Source organism: Balaenoptera musculus, chromosome 1 (assembly GCF_009873245.2).
Source record: "Balaenoptera musculus isolate JJ_BM4_2016_0621 chromosome 1, mBalMus1.pri.v3, whole genome shotgun sequence".
Lineage (NCBI taxonomy): Eukaryota > Metazoa > Chordata > Mammalia > Artiodactyla > Balaenopteridae > Balaenoptera > Balaenoptera musculus.
This window is the reverse complement of record NC_045785.1, coordinates 9,605,747-9,629,079: the sequence shown is the minus strand read 5'-3', so window position 1 is coordinate 9,629,079 and position 23,333 is coordinate 9,605,747. Positions and strand designations below refer to the sequence as shown.

The following is a 23,333-nucleotide window of genomic DNA, read 5'->3' as shown; positions in this document are numbered from 1 at the left end:
CTCCACATCCCCACCAGCATTTCTGGGAAGTGATCTTGCGTGTACCCTCGGAGACAATTGGCTGCTGGGAATCTATTGCACAGAAATAAAACTAGTGCATAAGCACGTAAGTAGGAGGGTGTCTACTGTAGCGCTGGTGTTAGGGGGCAGGCGGGGTGGCGTGAGAATCAAGTGAATACCCCTCAATACAGGAATCGTTGAGCCCACACAGGACAGTCACACCATCAGCTGTGCTGCATTTAAGGGGACAGAGTTACACCAACCTGAAGGTAACACTGAGAAGGTGCAGAAAAGCATGATTCCAACGTTATGAAAACAAACGTTGGGAACGACATATGACTAATGTCTGTATATAATCACATGAACATAGTGAGAACACAGGCCATCCACGAGTCCATTGGTTTTGAGGTGGAGTTGGGAGGGATATGGGGGGGAAGCAATAGCTGCCCTCATATGCTGTAACATAGATATGAAATTATATTTTTGTTTTGCATTTGTATGCAAAAATTTTAAATCTGACGTTTAAAAGTTTCAACAGGATTATTCCGCAGCAAGTTCCCTTCTTCTTCCTTTGGTGTCCACAATTGCTTCAGGCACCTTCCCAGCCAGAGGGACGCAGCTTGGACCAGCACCTACTCCTCAGGACCTGGTCTCCATAGTGACCTGGTGTCCGAGTTTGGGGGAGGAGTGCCGTGCGCCCTTTCTGTGCCTGGCGTGCTGGGACAGCTTGTCTTCAGATGCCGGCCCCCTGCTCCGGGAGCCCCTGCAATATTCTAGTTGTGCCCTCGTTTGGGGGAGTGAGCCTCCCCTCCCCTCCCCAACGGTGGACGGCGTATTTGAATGAGGGGGAGCGTTTCTTGATGAAATCCAATTCTTTGCCTATTCCACGCTGAACCTTGCAGCTGAATGTGGCTGGAGAAAAACACCACCAGGCTGCCTGGTCTCACTTTAAATCCCTGATCACCAACCTCAAATGGGCCCGTATGTTGCCTGGCAAACATCCCTTACCTCCCTGGTCTGTTCACTTTCCCTTTATCCTAAATGTTTTCTACCTCTCCCTTCTCTCCAAATTTCCATCCCCTCCTGCCCCGTCCTTATTCTCTGCTGATCTCCCTGGGAAAACAGAAGAAACCAAATGAGAATCTCCAGTAGTTTCGACCTCATCTGCCCACGTCCCCGGCCAGCCAGCCTCCCTTCTCCCCGTTATTATCGCCCCTCGTCTCTCGAAGCACCAGCCATCTCTCTCCACTTATGGCCAGATTACTCCAGAGAGTTGTCAATATTCATTTTCTCCAATCTCTCTTTATTTTTCTCTCGAATCTGTGTATCCAGCCTTCACCCTCCCCACTCCACTGAAACCACTCTTAGGAAGGTCTCCAGTGACCTCAATGTTGTAAATCCAGCATTAACTGTTGGTGCTCATCCTACTTAATCAGCAGCCTTTGATAGTTCATCTCCCTCCTCTGTGGACCTTTCTGGACCCCACGCCCTCCTGGTTTCACACCCGACTCTGGAAGGCACTGCTCTGTCTCCTTTGCTGCTCCTCCCCACTTGCCTAAACTCTTAAACTTCAGGGACCCCCAGGACTCAGATCTTGGACCTCTTTTCTTTGCTGCCCTCCCCGCACTGCCCCACTCCTTTGAGGATTTCATATTTCATCCAGGCTCCACGTGTCACTTGCATGATGACTCCCAATCTTATGCCTTTGGCCCGGACTCATCCCTGGAACTCCAGACGCCAGTGCCCGGCTGCCTTCCTGACCTGTCCAGTAATACCAAGTGGGCACCTTGAACTTAACCAGTCCTGCTCCTCCTGAAGTCTCCTCCTCAGAAATGACAACTTTCATCCTGCCAGGGCCTGGACCAGTATCCTCAGAGTGGCGAGGCGAGCGCAGCCAACACGAAGCCCGGCCCTGGCTGACGGGAAGAGCTGCCAACTCTGGGAAGTTAAGCAAGGCCCGAGGTGCAGGGCTGGCCTGGGAACACGCTTGCCCGGAGCGAGGGAAAGCCTGCGTGTGACTGCACGTGTTGTAACACGTTTGGCATTTGTCATTGGCGACGGTTCTACAATCTATGGGACAGCAAGAAACCAGAAGGAAACAACATGTTTGGAAGTCAACAGAGCATTTTATTCCACAGGAAGAAAAATAACGACTCTGATATGAGAAACAGATTCAAGAGTCTCAACAGATTGGTGATTGTAAGAGTGTTCACACGGTGGAGACCCAGATACTTTATTTTCAGAATATTATCGAGCAGCTACTATGGTATTTTGAGGCACAGATGATGCTTAAAAACAAAGCGGCCCAGGAGCCTTCCAAACCCCGAGGTGTGTCTCCACCGCCGTGAGGCACTCGGGCCGCTATGAGGCCATGTTTCTGTTTCCCAGTCAGCGGTGAGCAGGCCCAGGTGTGGGAAGCACACAACAGCCAGCCTTTCTGGTGGGTGAGGAAAGCAGCTGTGGCCAGGCGGTGATGTGGCCAGCTGTGCTGGCTCAGGGCATCAAGGGGGCTTTGCTTTCTGCTTGCCCAAGTTCTCCTGATTCAATTTATTTTACTTTCCTCGGAGAGGAACTGGGTACTTGAGGCAGCAAGAAAATCGGCAGAAATGATCATAACAATGTCTCAGACATCGCTGGCTAAATACCAATTTAAAAGCCAGAGCCAGGGCCTGCTTCCTCCAAAGCTTTGGATTTTTTCCTGGCAAACCAGGAAACTATGTCCAAAGCCCCTGAAACCTTATCATCACCAGGCCTGGCACGAGGGCTGCGAGGGCGGAGGGAGCCTGAGAAGCTCTTAGCTGGCACCCACCCCCCAGCCCCGCCCCATCTGGTCTTTGGATCCCATTTTAACATCTGCCTCTTCCAAGGCGCAAACGTCAGAGGGGAGTTGTGCAGTAGGGAAATGAGCAACTATTGTATTTCGCGGGCTGATGAAATTTAGAAAGGAGCCGGGAGGAGGGCATCTCAACACCCCTCTGGAGTCTCCTGGAAGCACCATTCCACAGCGCAGCCCTCAACCAACTTCCCGTTGGCAGAGCTGCAGAGAACACCGGTTGCCGCTGGGCCCAAAGTTAGGCTTCCTTAGTAACACCAAGCTCCTCAATCCAACAGAACTCCCAAGTGACTTCATTCCAGAAAGTGACAGAAGGCTCACTGACACAAACCATCAACCCTCTGAGAGTCTCATGGTTAAGAGATCATGATCTCAGGCAGTGCGTTACTGATGACAAAAACCACAAGCCAAACTTGTGGGGTGCAGGGCGGGAGGCTGGTGAGGAAGACGAGAAGCCTGCAGGGAGCCGCACCTGGCGCATGGCTGTGGCCCAGCAGAACCAACCAACCGACGGACCAAAAACCCACCCCGACCCTTCAAAAACTGGGTGTCAGTTCTGCAGTCCATGAACCCAGAGTTCAGTGAAGACCATATATCAATCCTGGAGTTCAAGACGAGCCCTGAAAACACCATTTTGCCAAAGCACTAAGCACTTGGGTTAAAGCTCTTTGAAAACACACACACACACACACACTCCGAGTGGGGAGAGAAACACAGATTAGCTTCATTTGTGTTTTGGAAGGATCTGGGTCATGAGTTATAAACACCAAAACCTTCCACACATCCACTGATCCGATGGGTCCTTTTAGATCTCAGCTACATGTGACATGGTTGTAGAGACTGACTAGATTTATTAAAATAAAAACTAAAAACTCACAAGGCTAGTCATTCATTCTAGGCCTCCCCTCTCCCTACCTCGGTTATTCCTTACAGAAAAGAGAAACCACAGAAACAAGACCCAGGAAGGAGAGGGCACTCGGTCTAGGTCTTGCCACCGGTTGGAATTTAAAACCAAGGGCAAGAGATATTTTGGCCAAATCTTGGCCCCAAACTTACAAGAACAGCTTTTTAGCACTCAGATTTCATTCCCTTTTCTAAGACCCCCTCCTTCTCCCTTCTCATCCCAGGGCTGCCGTCCCTGGGTCCCCAGGGCTGCGGGGCTGGGTGGCTGCCTGTATTTACTAAGGAGAACAGAGTCCCAGGACCTCCTTTGCTGCTGCTGCCCCGGACAGGGAACACTTCTCGCTGTGGGTTTTTGATAAATGTGTGGATCTTTGATCTGTTAAACAGTCCTACGGGATTTTTTTCCCCTTCTAAGTTATCAGAGCCTACCAACGTTTCAAACTGGCCTCTCTGACAATAACCCAAGGAAACCTTATAATGCTGGCGCGTGTGTGTGTGTGCGCGGTAACAGAACACACCTCAAAGTTTTACCTCAAAGTCTGGCAAGACTAGTCAGGAGAGAGCCAGCGAGACAGGCAGATAAACAATAACTTGTGACACTCTAAGAACTGTCTTTAAACTGGGGGGGAAATAAATAAAAGATGCGTCCGAGCCACTCCCCTAGGCCTCATCAAGGGCTGGCTCTGGGTCTAGACACTTCGGTTCGCGGCTCCAGCGGGACGAGCACAGGTTTCAAAGGCGTCGCTCTTGACGCGCCTGCTCCCTCACCTCAGCCCACCTGACCGTGAATACTCTAGTTTCCCGAACTAAGGCATAACGTTCTGCAGCTTCCAAGAATCCCTCTTCACGGACAGTACCCTGAATGAGACGTGTAGAATTAGTGCAATAGAAGATCCAATATAATTTTATATTACTTTACAGTTAACAAACCTTAACACACATCACAGGCCCTGTTCAGAAATGCTCCTACGTATTTACAAACACACAGTTGTACATATATACATGTTAACAAAATACAGGGCAATCTAAAAATTAGATTGATCTCAGTTACACTTTCTTTGTTTTAAACATTATTCAACCAATGCCTCTTAAAAATTACCTCCCCATAATCTAAAGTAACCCCCTGCCCCACAAATTAATATGGTTCCATTTGTGCCCCCCTCATCAGTATTTACTCTCCCTCTTGACAGCATCCCCCAAACCTTATTCTGGTTTCCTCTAACCTAAGCCAAGCCCACGGGCCTCTCCCCTCCTGACTGGTTTGGGGTCTACGCCTGGGAGTGTCCCTCCGCAGCTGGGGCTTCTCAGGAGTCCAGCTCCAACTGCTCTTGGTTTTCATTGAGCCTTAACATAAGTTGCTGTTCATAGTAAAGGCTCTTTGCATAGTTTATTTCTTGTGATAACTTGATAGCAAGGACCTCTGATTTCACGTGGACCTGAAGAAAAGGACAGAATGAGTAACCTGCCCCCAAGGTGGGAAGCCAAACAGAATCACGGGACACGGGCCATTGAAATCCACCCAGGCAGCAGCCCCCAGCCTGACTGCGGATCAGAACAGCATGGGTGTAGTTTTAAGAAACAGATTCCCAGGGCCCTACTCCTGGTTGTGCCGATTCGAGGTCTGGGGTGGATCTCCGGAACCTGTATCTTGAACTTATTCCCCAGGTGACTGTGCAGTCGAGCCATAATCACCCGACATCTGGGACTGCCTGGGACTGCCTGGGACTGCCTGTAACTGAGAACCAGTTTCAGCGCCGCCGAGGTGTGAGGACCAGCTGAGGTGAGACTAAGCGGAGAACAAAGACTTGGGATTCACATCTAAAGTCTGGTGATGGTCAAAGCACACAAATGCCCTCGAGGCCTTTCTTATCAAGAAAGCTCACTTGCCTTGAAAGGGCGAAAGTGCAGCTGGGCAAAGCTCCCCACCTCCGTAAGGAACTTGTGGAAATACTCAGGCTTTTGGGTGTTAACTCAATTAATCTACCGGCCCTAACCTAAGCCAATGACCCCAGGGGAGCCTGCACAAGCCAAACCAAACCCAAGCGCATTCCTGGGCAGGGAGAAGGTCAAGGCATTCCTGGGCAGGGAGAAGGTCAAGGCATTCCTGGGCAGGGAGAAGGTCAAGGGAGAGAGGCCCAAAAAGGCTTGTTGCTGCTTCTCATCTGTGGAAACACTGAGATAAGCAGGGCCATTTTGAATGGCAAGTCATTCTCGAATGCAGGCTTGAAAATCCTAGCATTCCAGGTGAAAAATGAGCAGGGCTAACACCTGGTCTCATGAAAAGATCCCATGTTAGAATATGGCTGGCGGTGGGGTCCCTCACCCGTGCTTCTGCCGAGCCAACAACAGCTCCTCTGAGTGGAGGCAGCAGAGTGGTCCAGGCTGCCAGCTGTGGAGCTGCACAGGCACGTGGGTTTGAACCCCAGCTCCCTCCGGTGTTGGCCGGATAACCTTGAGCGAGTCACCTGTCCTCACCAAGCCTCCTTACCAGTCAAGTGGGGACAACAGCAGTACAACATTAAATAATCTATAAGTACTTAGAATCCAGCCTGACACATAGTAAGCCCTTAACGAATGCTGGTTATTAACAGGATCGGTGTTATTGAAAAGTCCTGCCATAACAATATCTTGTACCTTTTGGAGGTCAAGTGTAAAGTTTATTTACGGATATTCATCGAGCTTTTACTGTGGGTAGGGGCCTATGCTAGATATTGCTTCTTTGTGCGGAAAAAAAAGTTAGTTTCCAATCATTCTAGAGGGGAAGCCATGAAGAAGCCAATGTGTGCTCTAACGCTTTCTTAGATTCAATGCGCCGAAGAGTCCCATCTTAGGAATAAAACACCCCCGTGCATCATGTCAGCTGGTCCTCACGGCTGATTAGAGGCGGTAATCCTGCCCGTACTGTATGGATGGGAAACCGAGGCACAAGCTTCGAGCAACCCGCCCTCCGGTGGAGCTGGTGGAGCTGGGAGAGTGGCATTGCCCCGCCCCACACACGCTGAGTGCCTTCTGCCTGTGGGACTAAGAAGCAGGACCCCCGGGGCCTCACAACAGCCCAGCCCAAGCCTCACGCTGGGCAAACACTTTCCCGCTGAGAAGCACCAACAGGGCAGCGGCCGGCTGAGGAGACAGCGCAGGGGTGCACTCACCATCGGCTTCTGGTGGGAAGGGCCGGGGATGGACACCCCACTGCTCGTGTTCACGGCCTTCTTGGTCACCTGCACATACACCTTCCCGTGGTCTTTGGAGACGAGGCAGTGGTAGAGATCGTCGTACTTGACTTCCAGGAAAATGGCCTCCCGGTCTAGGTAGTCTCCGCTTTTCAGGAAGTAGACAGCCTTGGAGGAGATGAGCACACAGTAGCTGTCGATGTTCTCCACGGCTATGAAGCTGCAGAGAAAGAGGCGGAGTGAGAAGGGCGCACAGAGCCTCGCCAGCTGCCCCTGGAGGCTGAGGCTGTAGGAGGGGGGCCCGAGGCTCCGACCGTGAAGCCAGGCTCCCTCCCTCACTACGCCCTGGGCAGGGGGCTCACCCACTCTGAGCCTCCGTCTCCTTGTGTGTAAATTAGGAATAAAAAAAAGTGACACTGGCCTCTGAGGGCTGCCGTGAGGCCAGTGTGTAAAGCACAGAGCCCTTACACAGGGGGGCGCGATAAATACGACCAAGGGTATCAACGGGAGAAACAATTTCATGTCCTTTTTATAGCCTGAGGCTTAGAGAAAACTGTAGCAGTGCTTTGTTGGGCAGAAGAGAAGAAGGAAATACAATGCTTTGAAATGCTGACTGAAGCAGCAGCTGAGAAGGTTCACCGGGAAGGCGGGGTGGGGGAGGGGCAGCCACAGGGCTGGAAGTCGTGGGCGGGGGGGTGGAGATGGACGCGGGGAAGGCGGAACCGGATGGGGCACCAACCTAGGCGCCGCGAGAGGACGGCACGCCTTCTCCATGTGCGCACCTACGTCTACTTCCTTTTTGTCACAGTTTAGTAAGAGGTCACCTGGTCTCAGCTCAGCACCTCCAGGGACGGGACTCACTGGTGAGACCACCACCGCGTTCTCAGAACTCAACGGTTAGAGAGTGCTTTTTTAGGTAAAGCTGGAATCTTGATTTCCATAAACTCTCAGTCATCACTTCTAGGGGCTTTAGGGCCACTCAGAAAAAAATCTCTTCTTCCCTGGAGCCCCAGATTTAAAGTGGAAATTTATGCACGTCAAAGCTCTCAGCTCGGCTACTGAATGAAGAGCAGTGACCCTTGGAAACCGCCGTGACAGCTCTCCCAGGCCTGGCTGCCTCCGTCGCATCTTGTGACAGCCTTCCACAATGGGGCGGCCACGTCGGGGACAGCGCAGGGGAGCGGGTGACGGCAAGAATACTAAGAGCTGACGACAGGCTGGCTGTCAAGCCCCGGCCCCCTGGGACTTGATGTCCTGAGAGGAATTGCCACACCGCAGTTGCCTGGAGCCGCGGCTCCCCTGGAACGGCTCAGGGACCGGGTCCCAGGATGGCTTTGTTCCACGGTCAGCAGTCGCCAAACTCTGATGGGATGGAGCAGGCCTGCCTGCTGCTGGGCAGGCCGGTCCTCTCTCAGTCCCAAGCTGGCGCCAGGCCCCTGCTCACCTCTGGGCTCAGAGAGCCCCCCATTCTGAACACGCCTTGTCTCTCAGCCCAAGGATTCACGAGTTCTCTCTGAAGCTTCCCGAGAAACACGCCCACCCTGCGCCCACTTCTGAAGGCTTCCTCGCTTACCGTCAAGGGCACTGCCAAGCAACTACTTGTTCTCGTTTTGTTTCCCGGACAGGTATTTGACTCTCTGACTAAGCTGATGTAAGAGTGGGGTCCACACCCTACGCCCCCCGTGTCTCCCTGGGCACCCACCACTGAGTCGGCCACCCCCTCAGTACTCAGTGAAAATATGCCTGGTTCCAGCTGCCATTTTAATTACAGCCTCACATGACAAAAATTGGGGTTTATTGTTCTATTCTAACTGGTTGGCAATGCCAAGAATGTAGACTTGTAAAGTCTCAATGCCAAAATTAGAAATACCCAGCAGCTTTTGGTGTTCAGGCCACTTAGCACGGAATTTCCCGTATCCCGGGCTCTGACAGTATCCAGGGGGCAGCAGTATCATTTAAAGAAACCAACTGAAATCTAAAATAGCTGGTCCAGGGGAAGAAAAGGTGACAGAAAGAGACAGAGAGACAGAGAGAGATGAAAAAAGCTTCCTGACAAAGAGAGGAAGGATCACAGGACCAGCTAGAACTTGCTGGGAAACTAGCTTAAAAACTGAAAATGGCCTAGGACTTGTGAGCACAGGTGGGCCGGGCACACGGCCACTGAGGCTGTAATGGGCTCTCAAAGGAGATCCCCGAAGTTGGCCACCGCAATTAGGGTGAGAGCAGCACGTGCATTAAAAATCCAATAGAGATTGTTACCTTTCCTCTGGTCCAGCACAAGATGGGGTACTTCTATCCCATCACCCGTGCCTCCACTCTCACCCTGTTTAGTACCCACTGTCTGACATTTACGCACAGCCTCTAAAAGGGCCAAGGCCTTTCCGTCTGGGCAGCTACTCTTACACCCAGGCCGACTGGCTGACATTATTAGTGCCCTTTCCAAACTGGACTTCTTTAAAACAGACTCCCTTTCAAGAGGCCACAGACGGTGCAAAGTCCTCCATCAGGCCAGAACAACTTCTGCTCTGGGTGGAAGGAAGGAGGACGGGTGGCTCTGAGCTGGGACGCTCTAGTGGAAGTTGCTCCACACAGTGGGGGAAGCGCAGGCCAAGCAGGCAGGGAGACCCACCAGGCTGGGCCAGCTGCTGTCTCTGCGGCTCAGTTGCTTCATCTGATAGAGATCATACTACCTGCCGTCACAAAGTCACTAAATCCATGGGCAAAAAATTCATGGCCGGGCTTCCCTGGTGGCGCAGTGGTTAAGAATCCGCCTGCCAATGCAGGGGACACGGGTTCGAGCCCTGGCCCGGGAAGATCCCACATGCCACGGAGCAACGAAGCCCATGTGCCACAACTACTGAGCCTGCGCTCTAGAGCCCACGTGCCATAACTACTGAAGCCCTCGTGCCTAGAGCCCGAGCTCCGCAACGAGAGAGGCTACCGCGGTGAGAGGCCCGCGCACCGCAACGAAGAGTAGCCCCCGCTCACCGCAACTAGAGAAAGCCCGCGTGCAGCAACGAAGACCCAACACAGCCAAAAATAAATAATAAATAAATAAATTTAAAAAAAAAAAAAAAGGAATTCACGTCCATTACAGAAACGTGAGGGGAGAGGAGCAGTTTGTAAATGTGCACAGATCTCTATTCTGTGAGCCCAGGGGCCCTATTCGTACCCTGAAGCTAATACAGACAGTAATTTTTGGACATTTACATGAAATGTTCTAGTCTTTTCAAATCAAAAGCAGCCAAGGGTCTAAGTGAAAGGAGGGGAAAAAGGGAGACAGCGGGGCCTCAGCTGGAGTGCCAGGGTCCCGGACCACCCGGACCAGGGTCTGAGCAAGAACCCAGACACTGACTTAGCCAACAGCGTCTCTCTCTCCATTCTCCTCCTGATGCTCCCCTGGAACTCCCACAACCAGTGACCAAGGCTTTGGGTTCCATCATTACAGCATACATTTTTAAAAAAACAAAATCTGGAAACCACAACAAAGAATAATTAAAACTGAGCTCCAGATTACGGGTGCCCTCCTGTAATGGAGACCAACCCCAAACTTGTCACTGAGAGAGAGGAACCAAAACCCAGGGGGACAAGAGAAGCCGAGCCAATGAGTGCACTCAGCGCTTCTCTGCCCATCTGCCCCCGCCTCTGTCCCTTTGTCGTGAAAGCCTGGTGTCCCCCTCCCTGCCTGGCCGTCCCCTGCAAAGGCCTGTGCTCCACAGCCTTTCATTTGCATCACTTGAGAGGCTCAGGGTTTCGTCCAGAGTGGCAGCGGCTATGGCCTCACACGAGCTGAGTCTAGACACAGGGCTCTCCACTCTTCATCCCCCGTACCCGCCTCGCTTCACGCAGGGCTGCTCTTGGCTCATGAATGAGTGACCACTGCAAACCCTCGTGGGATGACACGGGGAGGAAAGCCATGTGGTCTCAGGTCGATCCTGAGTGTGTCCTTCTACCCTCTGACCTATTATTAATTCGGAGGAAGAATGAAAAAATGTGGCCAGAGACACACAGCCTCTGGATAAGCTGTACCCTTCAAATATGAAGAACCAGAGAAGCTGTCCAGTGCGCTGTAGACACCATGAATGATTCTATAAAAAAAACGGGCGGAGACTCCCCTGGTGGCACAGTGGCTGAGAATCCACCTGCCAATGCAGGGGACACGGGTTCGAGCCCTGGTCCAGGAAGGTCCCACATGTCACGTGCGCCACAACTGGTGAGCCTGTGCTCCGGAGCCCACGTGCCGCAAAATAAAAAACAGGATTTTTAGACATTAGTTAAAAGTTTCACTTATAACTCTCCTTTAAGGAGAGAAAGAGGACATTCTGACCTTGGGATCAACTTCAGAAAGCTGCTTCTGAGAGAAAGGAAAGCTGTGGCATGTGGCTTACACCATTCTCCAAGACGACAGGTTCTAACAGTGGGTGAACCCGGCCAAGGTCCAATGCCGCAGAAGTAGCACCCACTATGACAAACAATATCTCAAACCATGATACCACAGGGTATTCTCATCAACGCCAATGGCATTACCAACAATAGCTTCAACTCTCTCGCTCTGTGGCAGGTAGAAATGTTGTCTCCAAGCCCCACGGCTGATGCGCCATTGGAACCAGCCAATCTTAGGTGCCAACTGGCTCTGTCACCAGCCGCATGGCTTGGCTCACAGTTTCGTGCCGTCATGTGTAGAGGGAGGATCATCATATCTCCTCTTAGGGCCACTGTGATGATTAGAACTGATCTACATGCCCAACTAATGGTGGCTATTGTTATTTCTTTCTTTTGCTGAGAACAGATGCTAAGTTATCCTAATCCTGTGGGGAAGGTCCCCTTGCAAGTCTACTACAGATCCTTGCTTCAGCAGGTTGGGAAAATGAGTGACCCTCTAAGAGACCACAAGGAAACAGGCTCAGGACCAATTATTGCTCCTTAGGGAGAGAGAAATCTGCCAATTGTTTCAATTATCCTTTTCAATTGATTTCTTTCTTTTTCTCCCACTCTTTTTTTTTTTTGCTTTATTAACTCTATTTATATATGTTTATTTTCCTCACTTTGTAGGCATTTCAAAATCAGAAGAGTTCAGAGCTGTCTTACTCCAGGAGTGCTCCTAGAACAGGCTCCTGCCCTGCACGTGTCACTCCCCAAGTCCAGGTGTGACCGCACACCTGTGTCTGAGCCTGGGGTCTTGCAGAGCATCTCGGCGCACACGTCCCACGGGTCCTCACATTCACCACGGCCTCTCGAATCCTCTCCTCCTCTGGCACCGCCCCTCGCAGTGGACGGCATCTCCATCCAACCGACCAGGCAAGCAGCCCTTGAGTCCCTCTCAGCCCTGCTCCTCGCTCAGCTTCTAAACCTGGTCAGTCTACTGACTGTACTGACGCCTGCCTCCCTGTCCCCTCTCCCCCTCTTCTCTGCCAGTCTGCGCTCACCTGGATCACTCCCAGGGCCTCCTAAGTGCTTTCCTACCCCCAGTCTCTCCAACTCTGATCCCTTTCTCTGTTGCTGTCAAGGTTACATTTTTAACGTCATTTTGAGTGAGATCCTCCTCAAAATCTCACCGCTGCCTACAGGAAGCCGTTACGGCTCTCAGAATCTGTATGGACACCAAGGGGGGAAGGGGGCGGATTTTAAAAAAAAGCTCTCAGCATCTGGCCTTGTAACCCACTTTTCCAGCTTTCCAACCTCCGCTCCTTCCCTCCCACACGTGTGCTGCCACCACACCCAGCTAACTGGAGTCCCCCCAGAAATGCCGCTAACTCTCCTGCCTCTGAGCCTTTGCCCGGCACTCATGCCTTTCTCTCTTCTCGGCCCATTTCTCCTTGTGCTGCAGGACCAGATCAACTGCCAACAGCCTTCCCTGGCTTTCTAGGCACAAATTAATCACTTGCCCTTGTGGTCCCATAACACATGGCCCATACTTGTATTTTAAAAGCAATCACATGTTTATAGATAGTTGGTAATAGTGTCTGCTTCCCCTGCTAGACTGTGAACTTGTCCTGGGACATAGTAGGATGCAATAAATTCATGTGTTATGTAGTCTCAGAAAATAACAATGAATTTACGTTGTAGGGTCCGATGGAATTTGCCAGTGCACAACTTTGGATGTTGCATGTATTTTACCCAGTGGTAAAGATAAAGAATTCTCTCAGAAGTCTTGATTTAACTTGTTAAAGATTTAGCAAGCTACTAACTTTCCCTTCCTTCCTTCCTCCCTCCCTCCATGCCTTTCCTTCTATTGAAGTATAGTCGATTTACAATGTTGTGTTAGTTTCAGGTGTACAGCAAAGACAAGCCATTAACTTTTATCAGAGTAGCTGGATAGTCCACCAAATGAAAGTTTTAATTTAGTGGCATATCAAAGAATATCCAATTTCCTAAGTGTCAAAGGTTATTGGTAGATTATTTCCTAGTTTAGAAAACGGAAGCCAATGAATTCTATCCCACTTTTCAAAAGGTCTGATCTTTTGTTTTTGTTTTGAGACTGCATATATTACTATAAGGTTTTTATTTACAATTATATGCTATTAGAATCAACACTATAACCTGTGCTCAAAATAAAAAATTCTGACTTCTATCTCTATCTGCAATTTCTCAAGAAGGATAGACAGGATACAAAATATATAAACAGTATGTTTACAAAGGGGTCAAGAAAGGAGAATTTTACTCTTGATTTTCTTTCTTTCTGTACTCTTTGAATTTGCTAACTATGTACATGAGTTTATTTCATCAAAAAGAGAAAAGACTAACCTGGCTGGTGGGTTTATAGGCTATTTTGGTTTACTTTTTATACTTTTTTTTGTATTAAAAAAAGATCTCAGTAAAGAAAAAGAAGAGGAGGAGCACACTCAAACAGATGGAAATGAGCACACAACCCAAACGGACCACGGAGCTGCCTGGCTCGGCTGAGATCAAGTGACCCGGGGATCCAGTGACAGCCTCCAAGACACTGACTAGACTCAAGCAGCCTCCTATGGGTGACTTTCAAGTGTCCCCAGAAGGCAAGCACCACCTTCAAAGTCTTGCACAGGAACCACTTCCCAGGTCCTGCTGCCCCTGAAGGGTTCTTAGTTGCTGCTGTTCATTCCTTTTCCTTTCATCTGTAAATATACCAGCATATTTCTCTAAAGGATAAGGACTCTTTTTGTTAGCACAGTCACAATACTAAAAAATAATGAATAATAATAATTTAAGGAGCTCCTAATATTCTGGGATCATGGACCCCCACGTCGGCATTCTGGGGAGGCCCATAATCCCCTTCTAAGAATGCTAATTTTAAATGCATAAAATGAAATGCTTAGGATTACAAAGGAAGTCAATTATATTTAAATATATCTATCGAAATATTAAAATTGGGATAGAGAACTGAAAGCTTCTTTTTTTTTTTTATTTTTATTTTTATTTTTATTTTTATTTATTTATGGCTGTGTTGGGTCTTCGTTTCTGTGCGAGGGCTTTCTCTAGTTGTGGCAAGCGGGGGCCACTCTTCATCACGATGCGCGGGCCTCTCACTATCGCGGCCTCTCTTGTTGCGGAGCACAGGCTCCAGACGCGCAGGCTCAGCAATTGCGGCTCACGGGCCCAGTTGCTCCGCGGCATGTGGGATCTTCCCAGACCAGGGCACGAACCCGTGTCCCCTGCATCGGCAGGCAGATTCTCAACCACTGCGCCACCAGGGAAGCCCTGAAAGCTTCTTTTTTAAAGCATAAAATATCTAAAAAAAAAAAAAATCTCACAAATACTATTTCCTAAAACTACATTTTAAAAATATAATCTAATTGTCAAATAAACTCCAGAAAACAGTATGTTTGGGCAGCGACTTAGGGTCAAGTGCATTGCTTGTAAGCACCTTTTTGGAAAAGGTAAAGAGCCACCCTAGTGCTTACATTGCTAGTATGTAACTTGGTCTGTGATGGTGTATTGGAAATAAAATAGGTACTTCTTTCTTTCTTTTTTTTTTAAATGAGAATGAGGTTTCTGGCTACAGACTAGACACTAGTTACAGAGAAAAATTAATTCAATAAATAGAACAAATTTCACTTTAACATCATCTTAACCCAGGATCCGATTTCAGAACCAAACTTAAGAAAAATGGAAAGTAATGGCAATTTTGTAACATATCAGAGTAATATTTGATTCATTCGAAACTGAAGCCTTTTCAGTTGGCCAGGCCTTAAATCATATGTCAGCAACTATCTTTTTAATACTAATTAATTTAATAAAATAAAAAATTAAATGAAACTTGATCTGGGAGAACAAAGTTGAAGTAACCATGGCATTGTGGACTTCGCGGGGTTTTCACTACATCAGGAAGTAATTACACAATATTTTCCAGAAGTGAAACAGTGAGTCTAACTGGAAAAAAATGTGGAAACATTTAGTTAGAACAGTAGGGCAAGGTATTAAAGAGCCTTTTAAGGGGTTAACTCTGAAGGAAAATATGCAAATAATTGGGTCTTTAAACATGTTTTTAATTACGATTCCAGGATAAAAGTCAGGTATTCTATGGCACTCCTGTGCTTCTCCTGAAAACGCCTTTCTTGCAGAGCGATGCCTCCAACATTCACGTCACCGTGAAGACCCAGCCTGACAACCGAGGATACTTCAGAGAAACATTTGCCAGGTCCCCGATGACTTCTTCCCTGTACACTGAGGAAGGCTACGGTCATGTGGCTTCTTCAACATTCACTGGCAAGATTTAACCCACAAACTTGGGTAGAGACACATGGTTTTCATCTTAAGAGTCAAAAGTCATTCACGCCAACATCTTTTCCTAGTTCTTATGAATTTCAAGAGTTTCATGAAATCTGTTTTACTGACTTCATTTTGATTTCGGTTTTCAGCTTTCCATGGCTCTGTTTTCAATGCATGTATCTCACTGGGAGCAAGCCTATGTTAGCTGTAGTACACAATTTCTCCCTGTGTTCTTGGCATATGTCATCCTATTGAAAATGAATTTCACAAGGACCAAGGTTTGACTTGAAAATGAATTTCACAAGGTTTCACTTGAATAAGGGTGAGTGGGAAAGAAAATTAAAAGCACAACGTACAATAACTTTCCAACCATCATTAATTCAACAAATATTTGTTGAGTGCCTAGTATGTGCCAGGCACTGTTCCATGTACTGAGGATTCTTCAATGAATGGAACAGACAAAAACTGCGGCCCTCATGGAGCTGCCATTCTAGTAGACTCTGCACCATGTCCCGCTACACCTGAGGAACGACTCTCTGCGCCTCCGATCCAAAGGCCAAAAGTTACATCAGCAAAGTGGTATATAGGGCAGGCATGGCACCAAATCCTCACCGAAGGCAGGCAGGAATATAAAGCCCTCCCTGGAGTGAAAACTGGGGATTCTGGTTATTGGAGTGATGGCCAGAGCTGAGGCTAGACTAAAAGAGCAGACAGATGTATGCTATGGACAGAATTATGTCCCCACCTATTTGGAGCAAGGAAGTAATGAAGGTTAAATGAGGTCATAAGGGTGGGGCCCTGATTCTATAGGAGACACCAGAGATCTTGCTCACCCTTTCTCTGCCATGTGAGGACACAGCCAGAAGGTGGCCATCTGCAAGCCGGGAAGAGAGCCTTCACCAGGAACCAACTCAGCCAGCACCTTGATCTTGGACTTCCCAGCCTCAGACTATGAGAAATAATTTTTCGTTGTTTAAGTCACTCAGTCGACGGTATTTTGTTATGGCAGCCTGAGCTGACTATGATAATGTAATACACCTCCATCACTGAGAGACCTTCCAATAACACTGCAGGGAGCTTGAGTTACAAAAAACACATTTAGGAAGATGCCATCCCATGCAGCAAGCAACAGATGAATTCTGGATTTGGCTTTTGATATCCCCGTTCAAATACTGCTACAAAACTATGAGATGAGGTTAGCTTAACAGCATTTCTAACAATGACACTGAAGGCTCTCCTGAGAGCTAACCTCTACTTCAGATATCCTCCACCAACCAAAAAACATTCGTGGTCCTCTGAACCCTCCCTAGCTTGCTTTATCTTACGAGAGAGAAATAAGCATTAAGAGAAATTAAACTAGTATTCTGCTACTTATCAGGCAGAACTAACTGCTTTCTCTGGACTGTGGTTCTAACACCTATTTAGGTTACAGAGCATTTTATGCTAAAAGAGTCTCTGCAGAATATCCTAAAATAGCGATATACTGAATTCTACCACATCAACTAGGAAAAACTTCACTAACTGAAAATATAACAAGGTCCTAAGTATATAAGGCTCCACATTCAAAGAATAACAAAACAACCTTAAGAACACTGCATTTCCGAAATTTTCAGCTACCAGTTGTTTGTTGTTTATCTGTTTTGTTTTACTAGCATTCTGCAGCAAACAACAAAACACCAAAGTTTAGGAAAGTTTTACAGGGCAAAAAACCTTTAGATTGAGAACATTTTATCTTCTCTTTTTGAACTAATTAGAAGGAGACTGCCAACGTTAAGGTCCCGCTATGGAACTCAGTTTGAGAACCATTGTTATACCCGAATCTATAAAACATCTGGGCCAAGGAATCTTGTTGACCAGTCCCAAGGCCTAAGAGTCACGCTGATACTCAGATCGGATAGAAACTTCTCAGACTCAAAGCCAGAAAAGACAACCTGGTGAACCCAAAGGGCTGGTTTCCCATGGCTCCAACTTACAATTCGTCTTGTATGTTGTCTGTGAGTTTGAAGAGCCGCTCCTGCCCTTCGGCCTGGCTCTCAGAATAGCGGGGAAGCAGGCCCTGGGGCCCTGCGCAGCACCGTGGTTTCCGTACCCTCTGGGCTCGGGTCCTAGGTGGGGAAATGGACAAAAAGCAAAGAGGTTAAGGGTTAAACGTCAAAATGATTTCCCTTCCTGCCTCGTCTGAGATAAAAACACCACTTAATACAGGACATACTCTAAATCTGGTGACCGGAACTAAACTACCTTTAGCACCACCCGTGAATGCGCTAGAAGAAAGTGGTCAAAGGCCCCAATTCTGAACAAGACCCTCACCGCTGCCATTTTCTAGCTATGTGATCATGGACAAGGCAGTTAACTTCTTCAACGCTCAGTTCCAGTTCTCTCTGTAAAATAGGATGATGACACCTACCTCACAGGACTGCCGTGAAGATCAAACAAAATCATGCCCATCAAGCCCATGTTTGACAGAATGTAGGCTATCCACTAACAGTGGCTCTTGTTATTGTTATTATGACTGGACTTCCACTTGGTCACACTCTATTTTTCTAGGAATCTCTTCAGGAGAGGCACCTCTGGACTTGTAAAGGGTCAGGAAGAAGAGTGAGAGGCTTTGGGCATGAGTCAGAACACACCAAGCTTCTCAGCTTCTTCTAGGATGAGCTCAGCTGCCTGGGTGTAGGGTGAGGGACACAGGGATCACGGGAGGGAGAGAAAAGGCTCCACGGACTGGTCCCAGGCCACAGTCTGGGATTCTGCAGCGGCTCTCACTCATGGCCCTCAGCTGTCCGTTGCCCAAAGGAATCTGCTTTGCTATGGCTTTCAGGGTAGGCTGATGTTGTCTTTTTCCACAAACCATATACAGGGTAATTGATAAGTACTTTTTGGTGTTTTCCTAGAAACAGGAGTCCATATTTGTTTTGGAAAGGCTGTGCATATTTCAGATGACTGATAAGAGTGTGCCTGGTCTGTCCTCGGCCTTGTACTTGGTGTACTTTTCATTATTTGTTCCTGGATTCCATTGAAGCAAAACACCCCTCTCTAGACATATCTACAAGCGAGGCCTAGGCTTACACACTGAATCAGCACTCCAGGATCGTGTGCTAACAGCAGTGGAAAGACTTACTTGCAAGGGCAGAGAAGTGCCTGGTGGGTGAATCAGGGTAAAGATATGGACAGAAAGAGTCAGCGGGTTAGCTGCAAACCTGGGACGACGCAAAGCCCTCCTGGGCCCATGTCAACACTCCGCCTATCAGGCCACACTGCCTCAAGTCCCAGACCTGGGTAATGCTTGATATGGGCTGGAAAACCAGACATCCAGTGATAATGTTGTAAAAGTTCAGTAATAAGGATGCCCCAAGTACTACTAATTGTGTTCTCCAAGTGAGACTAAAAAGAAGTTTCGACCATCTGCACCAAGGGAATGGGTAAACAACCCAATTTTATTGATATGATATCAATATATTCACATATTCCTGCTGGGCACAGTCTCAATTCCTTCTTCAGGACTGAGGCCCACCGCTGGCTGTTTAGGTCCCAACTACTGGTTGAAAATACGGAGGGCAGTGTAGGGAGCCGCTCACAGGGTTCACCCCTCATAGGGAAGCTTGACAACTGCTGGTGTAAGGATGCTGGCAAAACACTGTGAGTGAGAGAAACCCAGCGGAAGGAGCGTGGTGTACTTTTCCAGGTAGTTGAGTCCTGTTCTTATCTCCTTGCCCAGCGAAACATCGACTGTCATTTCAAACACTGTCCAGGACAGGCTAAAAAAGTATCTTTTCCCCAAGGCACCCCTGAAGCTCCTGAAAGAGGCCCGGGCACTGTGGCAGAAGCGCAAAGGCCCCAGGAAGATGTGACAGGCCTGCTCCTCCTCGTCTTTCAGTGTAATGTTTCATCCTGACTCCCCGATCTACTGGGAGGTTCGGAGGCTCAACTTCCACATGCATCCCAAACCTCGCTCTTTCTCCATCTCTCTCATAACTGACAAATGATCTCTAGATTTGTAATGGATTGTTACTATAGTCTTATAACTTATTCTTCCTGTTTCCACTCCTGTCCATTCTCCTCACAGGAACGAGAATGACCCTTTCAAAAACAAGTCAGATTCGGTCATGTGCTCCAAACACATTTGCTTCACATCCCACGTAGATAAAATACTTGCTTATCTGCCTCCCCAACTGGCTGCAAACTATCTTCCCATTTCCAAGGTCCTCCATCCGTGATCAACCACACACCAGGGGAAGGTTGGATACAGTGTTCAGATCCTGTTGCTTGGAGGAGCTCAGCGCGGCATTCAAGGCTCGCTGTTCACACAGATACAGGAGAGCGAGCTCGCTCAACTTTGCCGTAGGAGGAAACGAAGTCTCTCTTGTGGTCTTATAAATATAGGGAATACTTCTAGAAGGGGTGATTTAGACATACTCTCACTAGAAACAGACAGCTGGATTAAAGGAATTCTTCCCATAATCCCCTACTTCCTTATCATTGTTGGAATCCGAAAAACTATTCTTTCTTCTCCAAAACTCAACTGAAATGTTAAATTCTGAGGTCCAAGTTGAGAGGCTGGGGAGTGTGTGGGTTAAAACCATTTGTACGTGAACAAGTTTAGTCCCAGACTTAAGGCAGCAGAAAGTTTAACGTGATATTCTTCAGCGCAGGCCACTGTGTGATGGGACAGTTTTCTTCATATACTGACGATGGCACTGAAAATTCAAGTAACCCTCTGAAACCAGTGTGGCTGCACGTGGTGGTAATCCTAACTTTGTTCACTCTGGGATTCAGTAGTACAATGTTGGCACCTGAAAAACAGCTGTTAAGTGACTGTTCTTAAGTCAATTTCATGTACGTTCCAGTGTGCCTATGAGCATTTGGAAGGAAAGGACTCGATTCGTTTTTGTTGTAAACTGGACTTTAGGACTAGATGCATCATTATCCTCCGTTTAGGGCCCACTATCATCACTGGCCTTTTATCTGTTTTAAATGATATAATAAACGTCTTTGAAACCACTGTCCCTAGCACGAAAACCCCACTGTTTGACCATAACTCGAATCCTATCTGTGTGGTCCTCTGCTGCCCCTCCCCCTCCCTGTTCCTCTTTCTCCTTCCTCTTCTATCTGAGATAGCCACTACTCTGAATCTTGTACTTATCATTCCTTTCCTTTTCTTCTGCACGTAGTCTTATCACATTTCAAAGTATGTTCTGGTATAGTAGTCCTGTTACCTTCTCTGGTTTTCATTGTTTTGGGCTTCTGAAAAAGGATGGCACTGCCTTTTTATGTTTTGGGACTTACTTCTTCCTCCTTGAAGTCATATTGCTAAGATTCAATCATTCTTTTGTGTGCAGCTACAATTCATTAATTGTACCGGCTTATAATTATTCCACTGTATGAATATACCATCATTCAGCCAGCTTCCTGTTGATGGCACATGGATCACTTCCAGGTTTTGCTATTACAAAGAATGCTGCTGTGTGCATTCCTGTACCTGTCTCCTGGTGACCCTGGCCAAGAGTTTCTTTGGATATATATCTAGGAGGTGTTTGCTGGACACACACACAGGGCATGAATGTTCACCTAACAAGATAACTCAAGTTGTTTTCAGAGAGGCTGACCCAGTTTACACCCCCACCAACAATGCACTTCAGAGAGCCTGGTAAACGCTATACCTTCCAACACTTGGTACCGTCCAGGACAGCACTGTCCAGGACGCAGCCACCGGCCATGCGTAGCTACTAACACTTGAAATGTGGCCAGTGTGACTAAGGAACTGGATTTAAATTTTTTCATTTAAATTAACTCAAATTTAAATTGTGTATTAGATAGCACTGGTCTAGCCCCTTAAATTTTTGCTACTTGAATGGGTACAAAATAGCATCTTGTCTTCTTCTCACGCCCACCTTCCCCTTTCAACCTACAGCATGATGGAGTCCATTAAAGAAGTGGCGCAGACGCGGAGCCTGCCCCCAGGCACCCGAGCAGCAAGATCAGCTTCCACGCCACCCTGCCTGTCACTGCTGTCACTGCCGGGCCGTCCTCAGACCATCCTCTGGCTTCCTCTGGTTGCCTTGCTCCTTCTCTCACGATCACCTTCACTGTCAAGACCTGCTGCCTCTTGGGCAGGGTCTTGGGACCACCATCCTGGGGATAACGCATCATTAAACGAGAGGTGGCAAAACTCCACCCACTCACCTCTCATTAGCCGACAGCGTCTCTCACTGACACTCAACACAAAAGAGAGTTTACAGCCGAGTCTGCTTGGTGCATATGCAGCAACTGTGCCTCCACAAACCTTTGTTTAGCCGAAGGGCTGTGGTGCACTTAATTGCTGCCAGCTGGGGGTCTGTCGGCCATCTTAAGCCCTCAGCTGCTGCGGTTTAGAAATTTCACAGCGTAGAGAAAGAAGCAGGCCTTCCAGTCAACCAGCTAATCCAAAATGTCAGCACCAAACGAACTTGGGCTTTGAACTCCATGAAAATGTCAGGGAGTTGGCTGTACGGCATGGACGACTCTCCCCCCGGGGGAAGGGGCTGCTGATACAGTGGCTGATACACTGCAGACACCCACCTAGTGGGAGAGATCAATACAGAGCAAGTTTGCATCTGGCCACTGCTATCTGACGTACGCTGGAGCCAAAGCCAAAGATCAGAGTAATGAAAACAATCCCTGCCATTTTCTTGAAGCAACAGTAAATCCAAACAAGGTGACACAGGGAGATCTAACCAATTCCATTCTCTTGGTTGATCCTGCCTTTCAGCCTGAGGGTCAACAGTTGGCCAGCTATTATTTGTTCTTTGCTTCTATAATGAGTAACTATGTCATAGTTCTATTAGTTGAAGACAGATGTTGTACACACATACACATAGCCCTGTACAGCTTGAGTTAAGATATTAGTCGGTTGAGGAATCTGTCATGGCCAATGTCTATCAACCAAGCGAAGTTCAAAAATAATCAGTAAATGAGGAGAAAGTGTGTGTGTCAAACACGTGACTTCCTAGCGTAATAGAATGTTTATTCAGCTGATGACTGCCATCTTCCTTAGGGGCTGTGTGTGCTCACCCCAACAAAGTGATGGACTGTTCTTGCATTTACTTTACGTGTGTGCCCGAGACTTTTGTTTTAATTAAATATTTAACCTATATATACTGTGCTGGACCGAGCACAAATAATTAGGCTGAGAAGGTCAACCCAGACTATCTCTTTAAATACTACCTGCTGATGAATGACAGCTACAAGACACAGCAAGCCCCCTACATACGAAACTTCAAGTTGCGAACTTTCAAAGATGCGAACGTGCGTTCCATCAACATCAGGCGTGAGTGAAACTGCAGCTTGCCCTCCGTCTCCTATTGCTGACGATCCTTCAGCTCTACCATCTCCCACCTCCTCTCCCTCCTCCAGTCAGTAACTCTTCTTGCCTGTCCACTCGATGCCAGCCCCTGTATGCCAGCTGTTGTACTGTACTACTGTACTTTTCAAGGTACTGTACTGTAAGACTAAAAATGTTTTATTTTTTGTGTTTCTTTTTTATGTATGATAGTGTGAAAAGTATTATAAACCTATTACAGTACAGTACTGTATAGGCAATTGTGTTAGTTGGGTACCTAGGCTGACTTTGTTGGACTTAAGAACAAATTGGGCTTACGAACGTGCTCTCAAAGCGGAATTCGTTCGTATGTAGGGGACTTACTGTACCGGAATTCTTGACGGAATGGTTCAGTCAAACATTTGTCAGTTCTCTAAAAGGA

General features: G+C 47.9%; 1 protein-coding gene and 1 non-coding gene across 6 annotated transcripts in view; both read right to left on the bottom strand.

Annotated features, from left to right (window-relative positions):
- Window positions 1-2,106: 2,106 nt before the first annotated feature.
- The window catches only part of VPS13D (vacuolar protein sorting 13 homolog D), a 247,617-nt gene continuing 226,390 nt past the window's right edge, over window positions 2,107-23,333 (bottom strand). For 3 of the 5 annotated variants that reach the window (XM_036858753.1, XM_036858761.1, XM_036858744.1), the window contains 3 exons: window positions 17,568-17,699; window positions 6,886-7,126; window positions 5,035-5,172 (listed from right to left, as the gene is read on the bottom strand). In XM_036858753.1, the coding sequence (XP_036714648.1) occupies window positions 5,041-5,172; window positions 6,886-7,126; window positions 17,568-17,699 (505 nt within the window). In that variant the 3' untranslated portion in view covers window positions 5,035-5,040. Of the gene's footprint in view, window positions 5,173-6,885; window positions 7,127-17,567; window positions 17,700-23,333 lie in introns of all 5 variants that reach the window. The other 2 variants (XM_036858737.1, XM_036858771.1) reach the window with 2 other exon arrangements.
- Window positions 6,595-6,740, bottom strand: LOC118887475. The gene has a single exon (XR_005018011.1). It is a non-coding gene; the product is annotated as a small nucleolar RNA ACA59 (small nucleolar RNA).